At 33.9% G+C, this 26,269-nt stretch overlaps 1 protein-coding gene across 3 annotated transcripts in view; it reads left to right on the forward strand.

Annotated features, from left to right (window-relative positions):
• The window catches only part of Arhgap5 (Rho GTPase activating protein 5), a 74,768-nt gene that overhangs the window by 20,684 nt on the left and 27,815 nt on the right, over positions 1–26,269 (forward strand). For 2 of the 3 annotated variants that reach the window (XM_027929611.2, XM_071607826.1), the window contains exon 3: positions 20,018–20,165. In XM_027929611.2, coding sequence (XP_027785412.1) covers positions 20,018–20,165 — 148 coding nt within the window. The remainder of the gene's footprint in view (positions 1–20,017; positions 20,166–26,269) is intronic. The other variant, XM_071607827.1, reaches the window with a different exon arrangement.

The raw sequence follows: 26,269 nt of genomic DNA on the forward strand, positions 1-26,269 counted from the left end.
GACTGGAGTACGACTGTACATCTTAGTTTTGCCTAAAAATTGTTTTTGTATTAAAAATATTAAATCATCAAAGTTGCTTCTTTCTCAAGAATTTGAAAACTTGTATCCCTTAACGAGGTGAAATATGGTAGCCTGGGACCCTGTAAACCTGTGGTTTGCCCAGGTTTAGGAGAATATTATTAGAACAATTGAAAGAAGCATAGTTCGATGGTCAAGAACACATGGTCTAGAGACAGACTTAAGGGATTTGAATCCAGGTTCAGCTACTTACTAGCTATGTAACTATATAACTTCTGTGTATGTCCATCTGGGAAAATGGAAATAATCATACTTACTAGGATTGCTATGAGAAATAAGTTAATATTTATTTCAAATAGTGCCCGGGACATCGTAAAATTGAATAAAAATTACTTACGTAGACAGGCATGGTGGCATATGCCTGTAATTCCAGCTATTTGGGAGGTTGAGGCAGGATGATTGTAAATTTGAGGCCAGCCTGGCCAACTTAGCAAGATCTGTCTGAAGATAAATTTTTAAAAGGCTTGTAGAGTTCTTGCCTAGCATGTGTGAAGCCCTGAGTTCAATCCATAGTACTTGCCCCACCCCTAAAAAAATATATTATTCTGTGATAATGTAATCCAAATGTAAATATTTTATGGGAACATAGGATGGAAAGAGACCACCAGTAGTGTGTGGTGGTAGTTTTACAAAACTTGATGAAAACAGTATAAATTATCAGTTACAAATATTTTTGTTGGCTTCTAAAAAGATAAAAGATATTTTAGGTGGGGAAAATCTCTTGTACAGAGGCATAAGTATAAGGAAGATGTCCTAGTCATGGAATTCTGGAATAACATTACATTTAAAAGGGTTTTTTGCTAAACTGAAAAGCTAATTTAGAGCTGAAATTGGTTAAGCAGAGCCTGAGCCATAAGGTCAGCTGTGTTGGAATTCAGGTTATACTAAGGAAAAAGATTTTGTATCAGATAGTCATGTTAAAGGACAGGTATGGACCATTGAGCTATAAAATGATAAAGAGTTTTAGAGACTACTTGAGAAATGACCAAAGCTAAAAGTTGATTCTTTGAAAAGACTAGAAAAGTAGACAAACCTGGTAAGATGGATGAGAAAAAAGAGAATGCATAAACACTGAGAATAAAAAGGACAAAACTAGAGATAGATCAGATTAGAAAGATAATAGAGTACTATAATTTTATGCCAGCACAATTGGAAGTTAGGCAAAATAAACTCCTAAAAGAAATACAATTTACCTAAATAAGAAAGCTTTTAATAAAAATATGTGAAATAGCAGTTAAATTTTCCCACTAAGGAAATATCTGGCCCAGATAAAATAAATTTTAAAAATAAAATAAAAATTACAGAAGATTTTTGAGGAATAGGTCATTCCATTGTTAAAAAATTGTTCCAGAAAACAGAAGACATTTTTCAATTCATTCTCTTAAGTCATCTGTTTATCTTAGTTACTTTTTATTTTAATAGTATTGGGTATTGAATCCAGGAGTTCTCTACCACTGAGCTGGTACACCCCCTGCCCTTTTCTGTTTTTTTTTTTTTCTTTTTCTTTCTTTTTTTTTTTTGTTTTGTTTAATTAAAGACTGGATCTGGCTAAGGTTCTGAGGCTGGCCTCAAATTTGTGATCCTCTTTCCTCAGCCTACAGAGTCTCTGGGATTATGGGTGTGTGCCACCTCACCTGGTTTATCCTTAATTTTATAACCAGACAAGTGATATAAGAGAAGGAAAATAGGGACTGGGGTTGTAGCTCAGTGGAGGTAGAGCACTTGCCTTGCATGCATGAGGTCCTGGGTTCAATCCTCAGAACCACATAAAAATAAAGATACTGTGCTCCTCTACAACTAAAAAAGTACTTTTAAAAAAAGAAAAATGCAGGGCTAGAGAGCTGTGGCTCAGTGGTAGAGCACTTGCCTGGCATGTGTGAGGCATGGATTCAATCCTCAGCACCACACAAAAATAAATAAATAAATAAATGGAGATGTTGTGTCCATCTACAACTAAAAAGAAAAATACATGTCTGTTTTATTCATGACTGAACAAAAATTTTAAATAAAAATTTAACCTTATAGTTAGGCTTTATAGATCCTTAATTTATTTTTTTGATTCTTAATTTTTGAAATCCAATAATAGACCATTAGAAATTTGCCAGGTTTTGGATTGGGAAGTGGGAATTACAACTTTGGTTATAGAGTTCAATGGATATGTTGAGTAGGTAGTTAAGAGCTCTCAGGAGAGATCTGAATTAGAGATACATATTTAGGAGACAATGAAATAGAGATGGAAATAGATGAAATGTCTGGGAGTGAATATAGAAGATTGCCTAACATAGATCTCTGAGGAACTGCTAGTACTGAATAGCCAAACAAATAACTGAGATGATCCTTAATTAAGCAGACTATAAGAATAAATCACTGTGGGTGTGTCTGAGTGGTAGAGCATTTACCTAGCATTTGTGGTCATTGGTTTAATCTGTAGCCCCACAAAAAAAGACAACAAAAACTACTAACCCTGACCCTTCTGTAGCTGGTTCCTCAGCTGTAAATTAGGACTTAGAGTACTTTCCTTGGTGTTGTGGTAGAAACTAGAACTAGGTATTTCAAGTGCCTGGCATATCATACTGCTCAAAAATAGTATCAGGCCTGAAGTATCCCAGTGTACTGTATTTCAGAACAATCTTTTGTCCCATTTGCTGAATTAATCTCTGACACATTTCAAAATTAAATACTCCTATAATTTTTAATTGAGCTTATGCACATCTTTGAAGTTTTTCTTTTTCCCCTACCACATAAAGGATCATTTTCTTTACCTTCATTCTTTAAGATGGGAGCCAAAGTCTAGGAGTTAGGAATCTTCACTCAGATTCCTTGATCTGTAACTTCTGGGTATTAATGGCATCAAGGGAGTCATTAATGGGCTCATCCGTTTAGAATCAGAGAAAGATTTATACTTAGCTATCTTTTTAATCCTCCAAATGAGTTTAGTGTTAGTTATGGGAACAAAACCTTAAAAAAAAATTTAACCTTAGAGTTTTATATTTATAAAATTATGGTAAACATTTTATATTTAACCTATAAGACACAAGCAGTGAGAATTTTTTTTAAATCATGGCGTATTACCTAAATATATCTCTGTAATTGAAATGGCAATACAGTACCTAGTTTGACTATATACTTTTTTTTTTTTTTCTTTTTTATACTGGGATTGAACCCAGGGGAACTTTACCACTGAGCTATATCTCCATCTCTTTTTATTTTTTGAGACAGGCTCTTGGATCTTACTAAGTTGCTGAGACTGGCCTCAAACTTGTAATCCCCCCTGGCTTAGCCTCCCTGGGTGCTAGTATTATAGACATGCACCACTGTGCTCAATTGCTGTACCATACTTTGATTCTCTGGTCTATTACAGTGATAAAAGAAGTGCTAGCTGGAATCTACTGGATTGTTTTGTTTTCATAACCTAATATTTGAAAAGCCATGTTTTAAGACAATGAAACTGAGAAAATTTGAGTCATTAATAAAATTGCCAGTTTTTAACTCCTGTTCAGTGTTCAATGAAGGAGGGAAGTATACCTGTGTTCAAGCTGATTTTTTTTTTTTTTCAGTATCTGCTTCAGTGTTGTCAATTTGGTTCAGCAGGTGTAAATGGTAAAATGCTTATTGAATTTTATGGTGCATTTGTGTAAGTCTTGTAATGATATTTCATTTGTAACTTCTTTTTAAGTTGCTTTCCTGTCTTCCAGGTCTTAGCTCTTTTCATCCTCTTATTTATATTAACACTTACCAAATATTATTTTGTACTCAAATATACTTTCCAGTCCTTTCTTTTCTCTGCATTTTACTGTGCCCTTCTTATCTAAATGCACTATCAGGCTTACAAGATTGCTACTGCTGAAACCAGGGTTTGAAGCCTTTTGGGGTGGGGGGATATGAAAATAGGACTTGAACAGGTAAACATTAATGTGTATGTATTTGGTTAAAAGATGTTAATTTGATAATAGCAAATAGCAACTTGCAATACCATTAATATAGTAGATCCTTTAGAATGTAGTAAATCTTCAGACTTATTTGACTTCTGAATTCTAGAACCTTACAGTCGTTATCAAGTAAAACACTTTTTAAAAAATAAATACCACTAACCAAACAGTGGTAACCACCATTTTAGTTGATTTCTAACTTGGTTCATTCCAGATATAAAGTTAATGAAGTATATGAAAACATGTCTGTATTGAACTCTATGAAAATGCATAAGTTTAGGGAAAATGTAGTTTGGGATTTAGTGTATATCCTTAACCAGAGGTTGACTATCGGTGTTCACATCTGAGATACATCAGGTTTTTGAGGTAAATTTAATTAAGGCTACATATGAATTGGATGTTAAGAGACAGTAGAAAAATATTTACAGCTCTGGTGGGTTAGATTTGCATTTTGTTTTATAAGCAAGAAATACATATTTTAATTTTAATTTTAATTTTTTTTAGTTGTAGATGGACACAATACCTTTATTTTATTTGTTTATTTCTATGTGGTGCTGAGGATTAAACTCACTGCTTCATATGTTCGAGGCAAGCACTCTGCCACTGAGACACAGTCCCAGCCCCTGAGCAAGGATTCTTTAACAAAGTCTTGATGCTTGAAAGTTTCAAAATTTTTTAAAAATTATTTTCTGGGAATTTCTTGCTTAGGTTTTATTGGAAGTTGATAAAATATGTCAGTTATATACATTATTACCTTTTGGACAGCATTAAAATGAGAGGGTCATCTTTGTATAGGAAGTTTTGAGGTGGTTGTGGTTTTTTTTGTTTGTTTTTTACTTTTTTGTAATACTGGGAATTGAAACCATTGCCTTGGATATACTAGGTAAACATTATACCACTGAGCTACATTCCCAACACAATCTTTTTTTTTTTTTTTTTTGAGACAGGGTTGTACTTAGTTACCCAGGCTGGCCTCAAACTTGGAGTCCTCCTGCCTCTGCATTCTGAGTAGCACACATCACCATTCCCAGCAGGAAGTATGTTTAGAAGAATGAGAAAGCTAGCAGTTAGCATCTTTTCTAGTCCAAGCCCTTCAATTAGCATCTTCGCTGTCTTGAATTGGGTCTGTATCTACTCCTAGTCAATATTTTCTGACCAGAGGAATAGAATTCACTACTGAATTTAGTTCTGAGCCTCTTTATCCCAGAGCTCTGGGTGAAGCCAGCTTTCCTCTAAATTGGGCAAAATTCTAAAAGATGAAAACCGTGGTGTCCACTATGGACAAAATTTATAAACTGTTTATAGTTCATCTCCCTAACCTAGGGAGATGTTGTTGTGCTGTGATCAGTTGAAGTCAGTATAAATATATATGGCCTTGTTTTTGTAGAAAACTGGTAATAAAAGAATCTGCTTAATAATTATAAGTTATTTTCACTTAAGGAAATTGTTATTTTAATTAATAAGCATTTTATTGAATACCTGCTGTGCCTGAATATTGTTAGAAGCTAATAGAGGGATAACTTAGTCATTGGCTCTGCTGTCAAGGAATTCAGCCTAGCAAAATTGATTTTTTTGAAATTTAAATATATTTTCCACAAGGTTTATCCAAACTCCTTTTCCTCGCATCTGTTTTATCTGAAAAGCATTCACTGAAACTTTTTGTAATAAATATTTCTGTTGCTTTCTTACTAATTGGCTAAATTGCTCTATTTCTTGATCATTACCTAGATCTATGATGTTTCTGTAAAGCTAAAATTGATTTCTTTAGTAGCATTTCTGGTGCTGGCCTCACTAACTTATGATATATAAATTTAGGGATTCCTACCAGTATTTTAACAGTCTGCTGTTTGCTATTTCTTTGAATTTGTTCTGTGCTATCCATTTGATCATGGTTTGTTGCTTTTCAAATAGTTAAAATATAATTAGCTGTTTAATTTTAAAAGTGTATTTCAGATTCATGTATTTTAATGAGGATAATTAAGTTACTTATTTCTGCAGTGGATTATTGATTATTAGGAACATAGTTAATGTTTGTCAAAGAAGCATTTAACTCCCATAACAGAATATTGTGTTTTATAGTCTTTATAGGTAAATTTATAGGATTGCCAATTTTATAAACTTCAAATTTGGTATACTACAAATTGTTCTACTCAATCCTAGAAGAGTTTTCTTTTTGTTTTGTTTTTGCAGTAGATTCAATTTTATGATTTCTACCTCTATAATGTTTTCCTGTCATCTCACCAATGTTGTCAAGGAGTACTCAAGTAAATAAGGTTTAATCTGTGATTTTTTAAAGAAGAGAAAGCCCAGTGGGAAGGAGAATTGCTTTTTTTTTTTTAATACTGAGGATTGAACCCAGGGGTGCTCAACCGCTGAGCCACATCCCCAGCCCTTTTTTATATTTAGAGATAGGGTCTTGCTGAGTTGCTAAGTGCAAGTGCCTCGCTAAGTTGCTGAGGCCAACTTTGAACTCAAGATCCTCCTGTGGTAGCCTCCAGGAGCTGCTGGGATTATAGCCGTGTGCCATAGTGCGTGGTGAGGATTGCTTTTAAAAAATAGTAATTTTTGATGTTTCCAGTCCTTAGAACAAATTATGAGTGTGTAACAAAGGGGTTTTCATGACTATATGTAACTGTTCATATAAGAGGTACACCTTGCATACTTTGTACAAAATAATTGTGAACTTTTGGAAGTTTGTTTTTAGCCTTTGAAAATCCAAGGAAAGATTTGAGTATTTTCCCTAGAAAAATGATCATGCACAAAATTTTACTGAAGTTTTAAGAGTTTCACATACTTCTAAAGACCTGTGGACCCCAGTTTAAGACCTCATTATAAGATGTGTGGGAAAGGAAGATACAATGAAAATTTTCTTCTTTCTTTGCTAATGCTCTGAATTCCAACCATTTAAAGTAACAAAGAGTACTTAATGATGAGATGGGAAGCAAAGGGAACAACAGTGGTTCTAAGAATGAAATGTGAGGTATAATATAAAACTTACGTTCTTTTGAATATACATGAAAATATAAATTTGGGGAAGCAGGGTAGAAGTTTACCCATTCGCTTGAATTTCTTGAAACTGATGTTATTCTATAGTTTAATATTTCTTCTTCCCCACCTAACATAATTGCTTTATATACAGTACACAAATTTTTGTGTTTTTTTCCCTACATTGTAAACATTTTGAGAGCAGTTGAGATTATCATTCATCCTTGTGTACAGTGGTGTTTCCCAACCTTGAGTCATGTATGGATTTTTTTTTTTTTTAAGTTTCTCAGACTTACTCAGAAATACATCTGTATCCATTTTCCCAGCTTGAGTTCTTGATCCTTAAAAAAAAAAAAAAAAAAAGTGTGTGTTTGTGTTTGTATTTTAGTTGTAGATGGACACAATACCTTTATTGTATTTATTTATTTTTAATATGGTGCTGAGGATTGACCTCAGTGCTCCACACATGCTAGGCAAGCGCTCCTCCACTGAGCCACAACCCCAGCCCTTGGTCCTTAAGAACACAGTGGTTCTCAACCAGGGTCAATATTGCCCTCTAGTGAGCATATGGTCATGTCTGGAGACATTTTGGCTGTCACAACTGGGTTTGGGAGGGTGCTGCTATACATTGTAAGATTCACAGGCCACTTTTCACAACAGAACATCGTGTAGCCCAAAATGTCAATAATACTGAAGTTGAGAAACCTTGGTGTAGTAGCTGGTCATTAAAAAAATTGCTGTGAGTTTTTAGAAGTCAATCATTCATGTCATGTTTGTACTTGTTCAGTAGGAAAAGCATTTTTTTCCTCATCGGTCATAGTTTTTACTTCCCTGTCTTTACCATGACTGAGTAAGAAGTAAGAATGCGCTTTTAGGAAAGTGGTACTATAAAACCAGAGATACATGCTATTGCTATTTATAATACTTGACTTTTTATTCAGCTATAAAATTGTCACAGTTTTAGTTGAGGTTGTCATTACATTTTTATCTGGATTATTACAGTGATTTTTAAAATTTCCTAACTAAACCTTTTATTTTTAAGTAATTGTAGAGTCACATACCATCGTAAGAAATAATAGAGATCGCGTGTACCATTTCCCTGCTTTCTCACAATGGTATAACAGTTTGGAAAACTAGTACAATATCACAACCAGCATATTGACATTAATACAGTCCATATCTTAAGTTCCTCAGTTTCACTTGTACTCCTTTGTGTATGTCCTGCCTTCATCACCATAAATATCCTTTGTGTTATCCTTTTATATCATAACCTCCACCTTACCCTTCCCCCACCCCTGACCTAATCTGGCAGCAACTAATCTGTTTTCTATTTCTATAATTTTGTCATTTTTTGCTCCTGCCACCACCCCCAACTCCACCCTGGTACTGGGGATTAAGCCCAAGGGCACTCCACCAGAGCTGCATCCCTAGCCTCCTACTCCCCCACCCCACCCCACCTTTTTTTTGTTGTTGTTTTTTTTGATGACAGGATCTAAGTTTCTCAGGCTGGCTTGGGATTTGAGATCAATTTGCCTCAGTATCCCAAGTAGCTGGAATTATAGGCATGTAGCACCACACCTGGCTTATAATTTTGTCCTTTCAAGAATGCTATATAAATGGGATCATATAGTGTGTAACTTTCTAGACTTGACTTTTTTTCATTCAGTATAATTCCCTTAAGATTCAGTCAAGTCATTGCATGTATCAACTATTCCTTTTTATTGTTGAATAATATTTCATGGTATAAATATATCAGTTTTTTAACCTGTTGAAGTACATCAAGTTATCTTCAGATTTTAACAATCATGAATAAAGTTGCTATGAACATTTGAGAGTAGATTTTTATATGAAAATAAGTTTTCATGTCTCTGGGATAAATGCTTAAGAATGCAGTTGCTGGGTCATATGGTAATTTCATATTTAGTCTCATGAGAAACTCTTGTGTTTTCCAGAGTAAGATGTACCATTTTAAATTCCTACTAGCAATATATGATGTATCTAGTTTCTCCACATCCTCACCAATATTTGTGGTGCAATAACTTTTTAATTGAGTTTCTCTGTTACATTCAACATTAATTCAAACAGCTCCTTATGTTACTTTGTGAGGGATAGTGATTATACAGTAATACCTGGTCACTTGCTCTACAAAATATATTTGTAACCTCTGTGTAAATTTCAGACTTTTTACCTAAAGCTGTTGCAGTATAGCCCTTGTCTACCTTTCTGCCTCCATTGTGTGCATTTTTTTAAATTCCAGGAACACCCAAATAGATGTAAAATAGAAGCCCTGTCTCAGAGCTGATATGAAGAGTGAGATTGTGTACATAGCCTTAACTTGTGCCTGATGGTGAGCAGTATATAAATGGCAATTTCTAGTCCTTTTTCTGATATGATAGGTACTAGTTAATAGGCACTCAAACATTTAAGTGAATAAATCACTTACAGAGCCTAGACTTACTCCTTTCTAAATTCCTAAAATGTCCCTAGCTTTATTTCTTATATGAGGTTTACCTTTTTTTTTTTAATTATTTTTTGTGGTGCTGGGGATTGAACCCAGGGCCTTATACATGTGAGGCAAGCACTCTACCTGCTGAGCTATATCCCCAGCCCATATTTTAAAGTTTAGGTTTATATTTAAAAAAAATAATAATAAAATTTTTAAAAATCTAGGTTTAAGCCTTACCTCTAGTTATTTTGATACTTAACATACCATTTTGATGGGGGCTGAGGTTGTAGTGGTAGAGCACTTGCCTCACTCATATGAGGCCCTGGGTTTGATCCTCAGCACCACATAAAAATAAACAACAACAACAACAAAATACCATTTTATATGTGCTGTTAAATGACTGGTAGTGGGGTGTTTTACTCTTCATAATAGATTGTATATTTCTTGAGTATATTAAATTCTACTGGTTTTTGTATCCTTCACAGTAACCTAGCAGGTTATATTTCTCAGTTTATACACTGTTGAAAGCATCTTTCATTATATTCAGATGAATTTACGTAGAGCTAGCTGCTTATTTCTTACCATAACTTTATGGCAAGTAATCATTCTTTTGTATGAATCTCTTTTCAGTTAAGATATGTAAGTTTAGGCATAGCTGTCTAGTGCCTTTCGTAGGAATGAAGCATTAGGGAAATGAAATGGTTTCTGTAAACTGGTAAATAAAGGAACAGCACAGAAATTTTACATGGTAAAGATTCTTCAGGTTCTTTTTTTTTTTTTTTAATGGTACCAGGGATTGAACTCAGGGGCACTTGACCACTGAGCCACATCCCCAGCCCTATTTTGTATTTTATGTAGACATAAGGTCTCATAGTTTCTTAGCACCTCACTTTTGCTGAGGCTGGCTTTGAACTTGTGATCCTCCAGCCTCAGCCTCTGAAGCCACTGGGATTACAGAACTGTACTATTGAACCTGGCCTTCAGGTTCTTGTTCACAGTTTTGTTTGCTTCTTGTCAGTGTTTACTAAGTATCTATATTATTTCTTGTTCAAGTACCAAGAAACAGAAAAGTGACCAGATTCTAGATAGTATTTTGATTTATGTTTTGAGCAACTGAGTGGATTTATTAAATAATAAAATCTAGAGGTGAGAGATCTCAGATGGGGGGGGAGTTAAGACATCTATTTTGTGTGTTTTATGTTTTAAATATACCTGTTGATATCCAAGTGGAATTAGTCTAAAAAATTAAATGTGTGAAACTGGTACTCAGAGGAAAAGTTATCAGGACATAAAAGAATTTATGCGTGATTAGATAAATTCATCCAAGGGGAGATAGCTAGAGAAGAAAGGAGAGCTCAGAATTGAATTTGGCTAGAAAAAGGAAGAGTTCTTGGCAGATGAGACTGAAAAGAGAAAAACTAGTAAAGATGAGTACTCTGGAAGCCAAAAGAACAAGTACTTAAGGAGGAAAATAAGGATGGAAGGAATTTTTTTTTAATTTCTTAGTGTGGAAGTATCTGATCTTCACAATCAGTTTAATGAGATGGTATGAAAAGCCAGATGAAAGTGAGTTGAAGAGTAAGATGTGAAAAATGAAGGTTTAAATGACATTCAAGTTTTTTTTATTCTGTGAGAAGAAGCAAAAATTGAGGCAGTGATTAGAAGGCAATGTGGTATTGGAGTAGGGTTTTAAAGATTAAAGAGTATTTGTATGTTGGGACAAATTGATGCTAAAAGAAAAAAAGTATGAAAAGTAGGAGTAGCCCCAAAGAAATAAAAGAGAAAAAGCACGATTTAGATGATGGAAGGGGCAGTAGATTTTATAATTATACTGTAGTTGTTACAGGTGGGAAAATATGAAACATGGTAGAACTATACGAAAGTTGGTCATGGCAGTAACATAATGAAATGTGGTTTTAGAACATTAGGAAGGGAGAGGTTAGGTAGTTCTTGTGGTTACCTGGATTTCTTTGATTGCATTGTATGCTGGGATATGTTGAAAATCCCTTGAGTTTAGGACAGAGGGACCAGAGTATATAGTGATGAGAGAAAGTTCAAATGGGAAGCTGTTGGAGGGAAGTATGATTTCACATTTCTTTCCTTTTAGAAAGAGAAGTCAGAATTTGTGGATAATTTTTTTAAATAAATCTATTTTTTTAATATATTAAAACTTAACGCATGCAATCATAAATGGCACCAGTTAAGAGAAATGTAAACATATGTAAAGAAAAAACTTTGTGTGGTGCAAAGGATTGAACCCAGTACTAGGCAAGGGCTCTACCACTGAGCCACTACCCCAGCCCATAATTTTTTAAATCTTATATATTTTTTACCAGGATACACAAGTAATCTTTTTCCTTTTAAAATTTTTTTTCCTTTCAAGGAAATTTATGACTTAAAATGGAAATACTTTGTAACTCCTTCTTTGTTTTTTACATTTTTGTACACAATCAACCCTTGAATAATACAGGTTCAAACTGCACAAAACCACTTAAGGTTTGGAGTTTTTATTTGGAGAGTTGGTGTAGCCTAGAAATACTGAAAACATTTTTAAAAGTTAAGTAGGTTGGGGCTGGGGTTTTGGCTCAGCGATAGAGTGCTCGCCTAGCATGTGCAAGGCCCTGGGTTCGATCCTCAGCACCACATAAAAATAAATAAATATAATAAAGGTATTGTCCATCTACAACTAAAAAATATTTTTGAAAAAAAAAGTCAAGTAGGTCATGAATGCATAAAATACATGTAGGTGAGTTATCACTTACTATAGAATGTTTACACAAAGCTATTATAAAAAGCTAAACTATATTAAAACTTAACGGATGCAAGTCATAAATGGCCCCAGTTAAGAGAAATGTAAACATATGTAAAGATGTAATGTGAATTCATAGTAACATTAAATTAACTGTAGTCCATAACTGATTTACTGTAATTTTGTAGGAGATGCCTGTTAGAGTGGACTCATCTTCAACTGAGCAGTTAACTCTCTCTCTGTATTGTGCACCTGCCCCACACCCCAAAAGGCCTAATTTTTCAGCATATGTAGCCACGTGCAGTGGTGCATACCTGTAATCCTAGCAGCTGAAACAGGAAGATCACAGGTTCAAAGCAGTTGGGGCATCTTAGCAAGACCCTGATTGAAAATAAAAAATAAAACTGGCTAGGGATGTAGCTCAGTGGTAGAGTAACACTGGGTTCCATCCCTAGTATCACCAAAAAGGGGGGGGGGGGAATGTTAATTGACTGCTTATGTGATAAGGTTTCTGGTCAACAGTGGGTAGATTTGGGTAAAAGTTATACCCAAATTTCAGTTAGGAGCCAAGAGCAGACTCCAAAGCAGCTGAGCAGCTCTACTGCTCTCTTGGTACCAAGCCTAAGAAGATCTGCAGCTGCCACAGCTGCTACCACCCCCACTTCCAGCACTGCTGACACCAAGCCAGGCACCAAAAGCAGTGGTACAGAGAGGAGACAAAGGGACGACTCACTTTGGCAGGCTCTATTGGTGGGTGGAGCCAGGAAAGTTAATACAGTGAAGGTTTATGGAAGAGTGAAATCATTCAATGCAAGAAACTCATAAGGTTTTAATGCCAGAAATAACACCAAGGAAGATGTAGTTGTATATCAGACTGCCATAAAGAATAATCCTAGGTAAGTACCTTCCAAGTGTATGAGATGAAGAGTCTCGAATTTGATGTTGAAGGAGGAAAGGGTGTGGAGTGACCAAATGTTGCAGGGCCTGGTGAAGTTTTAGAGTTCAAAGCAGTAAATATGCAACATACTGTAAACATTACAGATGTTCTCCATGTCCTACGGGTCCTCTATACAATTACCAGCAGAATTACCAGAATAGTGAGAGTGTGAAAAAGAACAAGTACTCTCAGTAGGCTCAACAAAACTTGCCCTAATTCAGGTGGAGGTTCCCATTTTAGCATATGAAGAAATCCTTTGGGTATTGACCACAGTATTCCAGCTCTCCTGTGCAGGGAAATGTGATGGAACACATCCAACAGAATTCTAGCAGTAAAAAATGTGTAGAAGATTGGAGCTGAAGACCTTTACAGTGGTTGCTTTTTACTTTTTGACCAGATAGACAATCTGCATTATCTATGCAGCATGCATAGGGCTTTCATTGTTTTTACGTAAAGATATATCTTTTTGGTTAAAAAAAAAAAAAAATAGTTTTTTTAAAGCCTTATTTTTCTCGGTATACCTTTAAAGGTTTTAAAATTGTTTTGTATCTGATTATATCTGAAATTTTTTAAAATCTATTTTTAAATTTGTAATACTTACAAATAAAAACTTGTTTTTTTTTTGAAAAGTCAAACTGCAAGTATCCGTTAATAAAGAGCTTAATTAATTTTTTTAAAAAATTATACTCAATTTTTTTATTAAGGGGATCAGCACCCTTAACCCCTGGCAGTGTTGAAGGGTCAATTGTACTTATATTAATATGAATTACTTAGTTTTAGAGAAGTAGTATTGTAGTGCTTATACTGTTCTTAAACTTTAATGTGTACCAGTATATATGGCTCTATTAAACTCAGCTGCCTTAATTCAAGCCTTTATTAGCATTATGTTAGACATAATTGAGCTGATGAGAACTAAAGGAGATCATTTATAATTTATTGTTCCATAGTTGTTTATATTTATTTCTAATATAATATTACTACCTAATGGATCAAATTCTGATTAGTTATCAAGTGAGTCTTTTTGTATAACTCAAAGCTTGTTGCCTTAAAGACAAGTCCAGTGTTGCTTTTTTTAAAAAAATCATTTTTTCTACCCTATGAATTATTTTTCCTTTTTGAAAAAAAAGTTAAGTAGGTCATGAATGCATAAAATACATGTAGATGAGTTATCATTTACTACAGAACGTTTACACAGATCTATTATAAAAAGCTAAACTATATTAAAACTTAACACATGCAAGTCATAAAATTAACCCATAGTCTCTTTTCTACTGCCAGGTTAACATTTTTAGCTTTCACAGATAAGAGAAAATACTTCACTTTCTGATCTGGCTTATTTCACTTCATATAATGTCCATCCCTTTTTCTGCAAATGACAGAATTTCATTCTTTATTTCTGAATAGTATTCCTTTTTTTTTTTTTTAACCCATTCATCTGTCGGTGGGCACCTAGGCTGATGTCATGTCATATGTTAGCTACTGTGGATAGTAAACATGGGTGTGCAGGTATCTGTTTGGTATGCTGTTTTCACTTCTTTTGAATATATATCCAGAAGTGGGATAGCTGGAATCATGTGAAATAATCTATGTTTTATTTTTATGAGTAACCTTCATACTGTTCTCCATAATGATTGTACTAATTTACATTTCCATCAACAGTGTATAGAGTTCCTTTTTCTTCATATCCTTACTAGCATTTATTGTTTGTTTTTTGAATAACGGCTATTTTAACTGGGGTGAAATGGTATCATTGTAGTTTTGATATGTGTTTCCCTGATGGTTGATGATCTTGAGCCATTTTTTCATATGTTTGTTGGCTGTTTATATTTCTTCTTTTGAGAAGTATCCAGATAATTTGGTCGTTTTAATACAGTTGTTGTTTGAGTTCTTCATGTATTCTGAATTTTAACCCTCTGTGAGATACATAGTTAGTTGACAAATATTTTCTTCCATTCTGTAAGTTGTTCCTTCACTCTGTTGATTTTTCTCCCTTTGCTATGCTATGCAGAAACCTTTTAGTTTGATGTAATTCCTGTTGCCAATTTTTACTTTTTTTTTTTTTTTTCCGTGTACTTTAGGGTCCTGTGCAGAAAATCGTTGCCACATCAATATCTTAAAGTGCTTCTTCATTTACTTTCCAGAATGTCCAGGCTTATATTTAGGTCTTTGATCTGTCTTGAGTTGATTTTTGTACAGGGTGAGATATAGGGGTCAAATTTCAGTTTCTTGTGCATGTGGAATCGTGTGATATATCTGTTTATAGTTTTATGAATAACCTAGTTTTATTAATTGTGTTAGTTTTCCCACCATATTTAAGAGGCTGTCCAATGTATGTTTCTCCAATGAATGTTTTTGGCACCTTTGTCAAGAATCGGTTGTCTGTAGTTAGTCATTTGGGTTTATTTCTGATATCACTTCAGTTTCATTTGTCTGTTTTTATGCCAGTACCACGCTATTTTGAAATCAGGTTTTGTGGTCCCTCTAGCTTCTTTCTTTTGCCCAAGTTGCTTCAGCTATTCAGGTGAAGTGGTTTTGTGTGAATTTTAGTATTGTTTCTTTTGTTTCTGAAGAATGTCACTGGTATTTTGATGGGGATTGCATTGACTCTGTAAATCCCTTTGGATAGTATGGACATTTGAGTAATATTTATCCTGATCCATGAATACGGGATGTCTTACCAGCTTTTTGTGCCTTCTTCAGTTTCTTTTTCATTAGTATTTGATATTTTTCACTGTAGAGGTCTTTTACTAATTTGGTTAAGTTTATCCCTAGGTGGTTTTGTTGTTATTGTTTTGTAGCTATTGTGCATGGGATGATGTTCATGATTTCTTTCTTAGCAAATTTGTTATGGTGTATAGAAAAGCAGCTGATTTGTGTACATTGGTTGTGTATCCTGCTACCTTACTGAATTTATTAGTTCTAATAGTATTTTGGTGGAGTCTTTAGGTTTTTCTATATAGAGAGAATTGTATCATCTACAAACAGGAATAATTTGATTTTTTCCTATCTGTATGTCTTATTTCTTTCTCTTTTCTAATTGTTCTGGCTAAAACTTTGGGTACTGTGTTGAATAAGAATGGTGAGAATGAACACCTTTTCTTGTACCTGATCTTAGAGGAAAGATTTTCAGCTTTTTCTCATTAGGTATGATTGGCTGTGGGTTGATAATTTGTAGACCATATCATATTGAGTACATTATGTACAGTCCTTCTGTACATACTTTGTTCAATTGCCTGTCATTTTTAACTTATTTAAGTCCCTTGGTTTAAATGGCATATGGTTAGTTGGTTTAGTTTTATACCAAGTCTTAGAATTTTATTTATATAGCTGATCTTATTCTATTTACACTTGTTTTTATAAATATCAGTTTGCTTTTTCTTTATTTTCAATTTTTTTCTTTGCCATCAGAGAAAAGATAAGAAAAATGAAGGTGCTATTAATTTATGGTTTGCTTATTTTTTCTTTAAATATTACAAACCTATTTCAGTTTATTATTCTTGCTCAACCTACCAGTGTATTCTGATAACCTGTCATGCACTACTATAATTACATTATCTCTTATATCCCACCCATTCCTCTTTTGGGGTAGGTTGAGAATTTGGTTTTGACCTCTTACAAATAATTTTTATATTTTGTAATGCTGCCTGGAAAATTATTGATTATATATATTATTACTTAGAATTAGTTTTGTTTCATTGTATAGTGTTCATATTGTTTTCATAGCGACATTCTCCAATATAAGTTCTTTTTTATTGATTTCTTCATTGTTCTTTATGATCTTTCAAGAAGGAGTTTGTGCATGCTATAATTTAAATTTGATTATTGCATATTTGAAAATTTTTTTAAAAAATTTACAGCTGGTGGTTATGCACACCTGAATGACATATATATTGGCTAGGTAAAGAATTCTTGACACTTTTTTTTTCCCATGAGCATTCCTATAGGTGAATCCTGTGACTTGTACTTTTCCTGAGAACTCTGAGGCTATCTATCCTGTTACTTTTCCCCACTGTTGTTATTTTTCATCTTGTCTGGAACCTTTACTATTCTTTGAGACTTACTGAATATAGCACAATATATCTCTTAATTTGATGATTCACTTCTGTTTATCTTTCCTAGTATATGGTAAGATTACTCAAACTATAAACCAAGCTCATTATTTTAGAAGAGACCTCAAATATGGGGGGAGGATTTATTCATTTTTGTTCTTTTTAGATATACATGACAGTGCAATGTATTGACATATTATACATACATTGAGTATAACTTCCCATTCTTGTGGTTGTACATGATGTGGAGTTAAACACTGGTGATGTAATCATATTTGAACATCAGAAAGTTATGTTCATTTCATTCTACTTTCTTTCCTATTCCCATCCCTCCTTTCTTCCCTTCATTCCCCTTTGTCTGAGCCAGTGAACTTCTATTCCACACCCCGCCCCCATTGTGTGTTAACTTTTGCATATCAGAGAAAACATTTAACCTTTGTTTTGGAGGGATTGGTTTTTTTTTCACCTAGCATGATACCTCCCAGTTCTCTCCATATACCAGCAAATGCCATAATTTCATTCTTTAAGGCTGAGTAATATTTCATTGTGAATAGATACCATTCTTCTGTTGAAGGATAACCTAGGTTAGTTGCACAGCTTAGCTGTTGTGAATTGAGCTGTTATAAACATTGATATGACTGCATCACTGTAGTATGCTGATTTGAATATCTTATGGTTCCATTCAAAGTTTTCTGAGGAATCTCCACACTGCTTTCCAGATTAGTTGCACCAGTTTGCAATCCCACCAGCAATGTATGAGTGTACCTTTTTGAGTTCTTTATACAGCCTAGAGATTAATGCTCTGAGGTACAGGTGGCAAAGATTTTCTCTTCGTGTTCTTGGTTGTTTCTTTTACTGTGAAGAAGTTTTTAGTTTGATACAATCCCATTTATTGACTCTTGATTTTTATTTCTTGAGCTTTAGGAATCTTGTTGAGGAATTAAGTTCTTAAGCTGACATAATGGAGAATTTGGGCCTGCTTTTTCTTCTAGTAGGTGCAGGGTCTCTGGTCTAATGTGTAGGTCCTTGATTCACTTTGAGTTGAGTTTTGTACAGGATGAGAGATGGGTTCAATTTCATTCTGCTACATATGGATTTCTAGTTTTCTCAGCACCATTTTTGAAGAGGCTGTATTTTCTCCAATGTATCTTTATGGTACTTTTGTCTAGTATGAGATAGTTGTATTTATGTGGGTTTATCTCCATGTCTTCTATTCTGTATCTGGTCTTCATGTCTGTTTTGGTGCCAATAGTATGCTGTTTTTGTTACTAGAGTTCTGTAATATAATTTAAGGTTTGGTATTGTGATGCCTCCTGCTTCACTTTTCTTGCTAAGGATTGCTTTGGCTATTCTATGTCTCTTATTTTTCCAAATGAATTTCATGACTGCTTTTTCTATTTCTATGAAGAATGTCATTGGGATTTTAATAGGAATTGCATTAAATCTGTTTAGCACTTTTGGTAGTATGTTCATTTTGACAGTATTTAATTTTGCCTATCCAAGAACATGGGAGATCTTTCCATCTTCTAAGGTCTTCTTCAATTTGAGACCTCATGGGTTTTTTAGGACCATTTGTACTATTTCCTTTTATAGACTGTATTCTTGATCTTTGGGATATATTGATGAGCAAATCAAAATCTCTGCCCATATGTAGAGTTTCTATTGTAGCAGAAATTTCATGCATCATCTTTGTTTCCTTCTTCACACCCCTGAAACAAAGATGATGCATGAATAAATTTTATAATGTTGAGGAGAGAAGAATTAGGATAAGAAAGATTGGAAGTACTGGGGAAGACAAGCAGTAGGATTGCAGTTTGTGATTTTTAATCAGGTGATCAGTGTAGGCCTCATTCAAAAGATAAAAGAAACAGCCATGCAAAAGTCCTAAGGTAGACCATTCTTTAGGTTAAAATAGAAGGAAATTTTTGTTGTTGTTGTTGTTCTGTTTGTAAGCCAGTAGTGATATGAGCAATATGAATAGATTTGTGATTTATACTAGAGAAAATAAAAAATTTTAGATAGTTATACTGAAAAAGAAATCAGGGCTGTTAGTAAAAGTGCTCTTAATAAGCTCTTTGAATTTGTGAAAACTTTTTCTTCCTATACTTTAGAGATTCTCAATTGGATATGCATAACAGAATCATCTTTGAAGATGCTTGCTATACCCTACTCAAAAAAGAATGAATCAGAATCTCCCCAACATTGATTCCAGACAGTTCATCCTTGGGTTTTGAGATGAACATTCCTGGTTAATAATCCATGTTTTTCTAATGGTTAGATAAAAGTTAAATTCTGAAAAAAAAAAAATTGTTTTGGTTTTTACTGTATTGAAAATATTTTACAAATTTCTTCTGAAAACTGTCTTAATATTTAAGTCACAGTGGATTGCACAAATGTGGGGAAAATAGACTAAAATCTTGGTGCAAATATATAACCTCATTATATAATCAGTAATCAGTAAATTATTCTCAGAAATACAGATTTATACAAAACCCTACTCTGTGTATTTCTAGTTTGTCCCCTACATTGGCATTGAAAAATGATCTTCCCTGTCTTTTACTATCTAATCTTTCTCATCTCTCCCTATCTAGTCTTATGTTATTTTCCAAAGAGAACATTTTCTTCTAGTCAGCTAATTTTTTTCCCTATTCACTTTTTTTGCCTCCATTGATCAGGTTGCTGCTCTTAGTAGAATGTAATGTGTCCGGTTTTCATGGACATTTCAATTGGATATGGCTTGTAAATATTTTTTTTTATCCAAACTGTGTGTTTATATTGCTTGATACTAATATTTTGAGGGAGATTAATTTTTAATAGTTTTAACTCAAATATGTTTTCTTATAGCAGAAAAAGAAAACTAAGAACTTCAATCCACCAACGCGTAGAAATTGGGAAAGTAATTACTTTGGGATGCCCCTCCAGGATCTGGTTACAGCTGAGAAGCCCATACCACTGTTTGTTGAAAAATGTGTGGAATTTATTGAAGATACAGGTAGGATAGAAATATCAAAACAAGATTTGATTTAAATTTTCACTTGTGCTACCCCAACAGTTTATCAAATGTTTGTGACTTGTTTAAGCTAAATTTTTAAAGAGGATTATAGTTCTCATTATTAGGGTTGAGTCTTATTTGTCTTGAGTATTAATTCTTAAGATAACCACTTGATATTTGGAAGGAATTTTGTTGACCAGTAATGCTTTTGTTGGACTTCTCTTGAACCTAATAAATGGCTCAATTGATGCTAAAGCGTTAAACTTTATATTACTTTGAAGTTTAGAATAACTTGGTTATTATTGCTATCAACAGATCATTATTACTTGAATCAGTAATTTGGAAGTTTCCAATATTTTAAAATCTAATACTATTTGTTACCTATCTTACATGTGGATTATTTTCTTTTAAAACAGACATAGTTATAGATGTATGAAAGGCAGCTTATTATGATGTTCCAGTTTATTCAGCAGTTCTAGTTTGATGTGATTTATATGGTTTGAGTGGTATTTTCAAGAAATGTATAATTATTCTTACTTTTTAAAAAATAAGCTTGTTCTTATTTATTTTGCCTAATGTAAACTAAAAAAAAAAAATTGAGCTGCACAAGTCAAGAGGTAGGATAGCAGAAGGTTGTTATGTTAGAGTATATTTAAAATGAACACAAGTTAACCATGGAACCTTACTGATTGAATGGACTACAGGTTTTAATGGTTTGAAAACATGAGCTAAGGTAGTTCAGCTTTACTTAATGATCTCTTTTGATATAGGAGCATTTTTTTTTAAAAGCATAACAATGTTGTATATAAATAAGCATGCTTACTTTTGTTCATATGTGCATCTTATCCTTTTAGTCTGATTGTCACCTAAGTTCTATACATATTGTATTGTCTCTATTGAGGAATGGTGACTTCTAAGTTTTAATAAGGGTGTGACATGTGGGTGGTTAAACTGTCACCTGCTAGTATTATAGTCTTCCTTCAATTAAGAAGGGTTAGTATAGCTGGGAGAGGTGGCACATGCCTGTAATCCCAGCAGCTTGGGAGGCTAAGGCAGGAGGATTGAGTTCAAAGCCAGCTTCAGCAGAAGTGAGGTACTCAGCAACTCAACAAGACCCTGTCTCTAAATAAAAATACAAAATAGGGCTGGGGATGTGGCTCAGTGGTTGAATGTCCTTGAGTTCAATCCCTGGTACTGCCACCCCCCTCCAAAAAAAAAAAAAAGAAAGGTTAGTTTATAGAACCTACATGGGATATGCTATTAACTATTTACTTTTTCTCTGAACAAATTGAGAAGTGTGTTTCAAGCAAATTTCTTGTCTGTGTTTCTGTTCATCTTTAACATAGAAGAAATACAGATTCTTATAATATTACCTTCCTGCTTTAAACAGTTCTCATTTTTTCTTGTAATATAATTCCTTACTTACAGATGTGACTGAGCAATTATAAAATACTTTCCCTTAATTGTTGAAACATAATAAAATGATGGGTTAGCATTTATTATTATAATTTTTAAAAAATCTCATTTCTTGAATACTTTCAAAGTAGCTGAGTGATTTGAACAAAATGACTAAATTTCAAGTGCAGGGTAAAATGCGGTTCCCACCCAATTTTTTTTTTCTTTCTTTTTTTTTTGTCGGCACTGGGAATTGAACCCAGGGCCTCAGGCACGCTAGGTAAGTGCTGTACCACTGAGCTATATTCCCAACCCTGTAGTCTAATTCTTAATACACTTGAATTAGTTCAAGTCACTAACAAGTAATTTATACTTAGGTACCATAAGAATAGAATAAAAAATTAAAGCTAATTCTTCTATTGCTGTTATTTTAGTATAGTGATTGATTTTTTTTTTTTTTTAATTAGTGGTTTTAAATTCCAGTTGCTTAAGAGTTCACTATATAGCTTTTGGTATGGACTGTTGCACGGTCTTCTTATATTTAAGGTTCAACATGCAGTAATGGAAATATATTGCAGACACCCATTATTTTAAAATTGCATTTTGCTGTTTATAGATTCTTAGATATAGTAACAAATGACAAGTTTCTTGTTATAATCAGCTCTCTTGTTTAAAAGACTAAACTTTTTGAACAACTTTGAAAATATAATGGTAGATTTAAAAAGTCAGTTTTATTGCTAGGTGCATGCCTGTAATTCCAGCAACTCGGGAGGCTAAAGCAGGACAATTGCAGATTCGAAGCCAGCCTCAGAAACTTAGTGAAATCTTGTCTTAAAATAAAAGATAAAAAAGAGCTGGTAATGTAGCTCCGTTGGAAAGCATCCCTGGGTTCAGTCCCCAATACCAAAAAAAAAAAAGTTTCATTGATATATTAACATACAATATATTTCTGGTCTTTCATGATTAAGTACAGCATTCACTGTTGACCTTTTTTTCCCCCTCTGTGGTCCTGGGGATGGAATCCAGGACCTTGTACCTGCTGAGCAAGTGCTCTACCACTGAAATATACCCCAACCCTATTACTTTTCTCCTATGCTTTTTATTAGGTCAAGAAAGTATTCTAATGTTCCTAGTTCTCTAAGAGTTTTTCTCCCAAATGGGTCACACAATTTTCTCGTGTCTTTTGAGATGATCTTTGGAATTTTTTTACTCTGTTTATATGGTGAATTATATTAATTGATTTTCTAATGTTAAATTACTGGTGCATTCCTGAGATAAACACCACTTTGTCGTAGTGTTTTTATTCTTCTTATATATTGCTGGATTCAATTGCTAAAATGCGAAGGATTCAAAGCAGCTTCTATTCTGGTACTTATGTGGGTCTACAGAAAAGCAAGAAGAGGATTTGACCCAGTGCCCTATATATTAAAAGATATTTTGAGAATAATTTCAGCCCTGGCCCCAGAAACTTTCCACTTGTACCTGTGCAGTATCCAAAGACACCAGGGACTCTGCACGTATCTAAGGCTCTTTATCTGTGTATATGTTTGTCTGTTTGGTACTCTGCCCTACAAATGTAGCCTTCTCGGCTTTTCTGAACTTGTGTCTCTTTCTCCTCAGTTTTTATAAACTATTCCACATGCCTTCACAACCACCTAAATACTCTCCAGCGTTGTTAGCTTGACTCATTTTTCTTTATGAATCATAATATTAAGCTGCCTGTTAAGTGCTAGAAAAACTGTGTTTTTAAAATTTTAGTTCTTTACTGTGGGAGGGCAATTTGTGTAGCATTAAGTGTAAAGAGGACAAAAAGGGGTAGTATGGAAGAAATACAAAAGAAAGGAACAATAGGCTTCTTTAAGTAAATAAGACAGACAGTTGTGGGGTTGGAAGAGGACTTTAAAATGCCTTGCAGATTACCATGTTAAGACAGACAGTTGTGAGGTTGGAAGAGGATTTTAAAATGCCTCTCAGATTACCATGTTAGGTGGTACTCTGTTAATGAAAATGGAAGTTGAAATATGAAAAGCAGATTTAACAGTTCATGATGGATCCATATCTTGGACATGTTAAATCTTAAAGTGCCTGTGGAAAATCCCTATAAAAAAACAAAATTTAGTTGAATGAATATGTGTGGCTGTGAAGCTCTGGAAAATGTTTTGGTCTTTAGATACTGTTTTGGTAATTTTGAGTATATAAGATCTTAATGTAGCTTTTTTTGTTCTTGGGCTTCAAGGTCAATATTTAAAATGAGAAGGAAAGTTGCCAGACTACACAAAAGAGAGAAATAATTAGCCGGGTATGGTGGCACACGCCTATAATCCCAGCAGTTCGGGAGGCTGAGGTATGAAGATCACAGTTCAAAGCCAGCCTCAGCAACTGAGAGGTGTTAAGCAACTCAACAAGACCCTGTATCTAAATAAAATAATAAAATAGGGCTGCAGATGTGGCTGAGTGGTTGAATGCTCCTGAGTTCAATTCCTGATCCCCCTGTCCACCCCCCACCCCCTGCAAAAAAAGAGAAAAAAGTTATTAAGGAAAAAGCATGGTTGTTAGTATTAAATGACTTCATGATGATTTTGTTACTTTACTTTTTTATATATATAATTTTTTTTAGTTGTCAGTAGACCTTTGTTTATATGCAGTGCTGAGAATCAAACCCAGTGCCTCTCCCAATGACCTACAACTCCAGGCCACGTTACTTTTTATTAAGGTGAAATTATATGTGTAAAAGATGAACCATTTTAATGTGTATAGCTCAATGGCATGTAATACACTCACAATGTTGTTTGACCACCACCTCTTTTGGTCCCAGAACATTTTTATCACCCCCAAAGAAAAGTTTAAACCCACAAAGAGTTACTTCTTATTACTCCCTTTCTTCAGTTTACCAATCTGCTTTATGTTTCAGTGGATTTACATATTCTGGATATAGCATATAAATGGAATCATATAACATGACTTTTTGTCTCTTTTTTTCATTTAACATAATGTTTTTGAGATTAATTTGTATTATAGCATGTATCACTGTATGGATATATATTATATCTATTCATTCATCATCTGGTAGACATTAGGTTATTTATACCTTTTGGCTGTTGTGAATAGTTCTGCTGTAAAGCTTCATATACATCTATTAAGTGCCCATTTTCAATTCTTTGGATTCCTGGTAATTCTATGTTTAAGTTTCCGAGGACAAACTATTTTCCACGTATATGTACCATTTTACATTACCCTAGCAAATGTATGAGGACTTGAATATCTCCACATCGTAGTGTGATGGGAAAGAGAGAATTCAAGCCATCCTATCTCTTTTCATAGTGATTGCATTTAATCTCTAGATTATTTTTTAGTATTGTCATTTTAGTCCAAGAATGCTTGATATCTCCATTTATTTATGTCTTCTTTAATTTTTTTAATCCTATTTTATAGTTTCCAGTGTACAAGTCTGGCTTTTGGTAAATTTACTCTTGGATATTTTAGGGGATGATATTGTAAATGGCATTAGTTTTTTAGAAGTGTATATGCTTTTATGTGCAATTGTTTGTGTGTTGATCCTGTATACTGCAATCTTGTTAAATTATTTTATTAACTCTATTAAGCGCTTTTGTGTGTGCATATTCTTTGGAATTTCTTGTGTTTGTATTTATATATACATACACATATTTGTATTTTTTTGTTGTTGTTCTCTGGATTAGGGAATAGCTTTACTGCTTTCATATTTGAAAACCTTCTATTTCTTTGTCTTGTTTCAATTGCTCTAGCTGAATTTCCAGTGCAGTGGTGAATACCAGTTGTGAAAACAAGCATCTTTTATTTCTTTTCTTAGGAGAAAGCTTTCTTTCTTTCACCATTGAGAATATTAGTTGTGGGGTTTTCATAATTGCTCCTTATAATGTTGAGGAAGTTCCGTCCTGTGTTTGTTTTGGGGGCTGCCATAGCAAAGCCCCCAAACTGGGAAGCTTAAAACAACAGAAAATTACTCTGACTGTTCTGAAAGATAGAAATCTGTATCTTTCCAATCTCTGCCTTTGGTATTTTCCCTATGTGTGTCTGTGTTGTTATGTGGACACCAACACACTGGGTTAAGGACCTACCCTATGCCACAGTGTGATCTTATCTTTATATAATTATATCAGTAAGAACCCTATTTTCAAATAAAGTTACCCTGTTGAGATATTGGAGACTAAGACTTGAACAAATTTTTTTTGGGGGGGGGGGGAACTCTTAAACCTATAATATTCTTTTATTCCTAGATTGTTGTGATTTTTTTTTTGTTTGACTTGTTTTTATGATGAAAGAGTGTTAAATGATTTTTTTTTGTGTGTGTGGCAATTGAGATAATTAGGTGATTTTTTTTTCTTGCTCTAACACAAAAGAATTATAAATTAGGCCTTAAAGCATTTCTTAAGATTCTTTTAGTAAGCTTATATCTAGCAACAAATTCCTTAAGGTTTTATGGTGTATGTATTTTGCCTTTTGTGGTTTCTGACTTTGAAACTTTCTTTTATCTGTTACCAAGAACTCGTTTCTTAAAGTAGCTGGTCATAATAACTGGTCAAAAAGGTAAAGCTTGCTGGGCATGGTGGCACACACCTGTAATCCCAGTGACTCTAGAGGCTGAGGCAGGAGGATCACAAGTTCAAAGGCAGCGTTAGTGGCTCAGTGGTTAAGCACCCCTGGATGCAATGCCAGGTACCAAAAAAAAA

This window comes from Marmota flaviventris, chromosome 2 (genome assembly GCF_047511675.1).
Source record: "Marmota flaviventris isolate mMarFla1 chromosome 2, mMarFla1.hap1, whole genome shotgun sequence".
Classification (NCBI taxonomy): domain Eukaryota; kingdom Metazoa; phylum Chordata; class Mammalia; order Rodentia; family Sciuridae; genus Marmota; species Marmota flaviventris.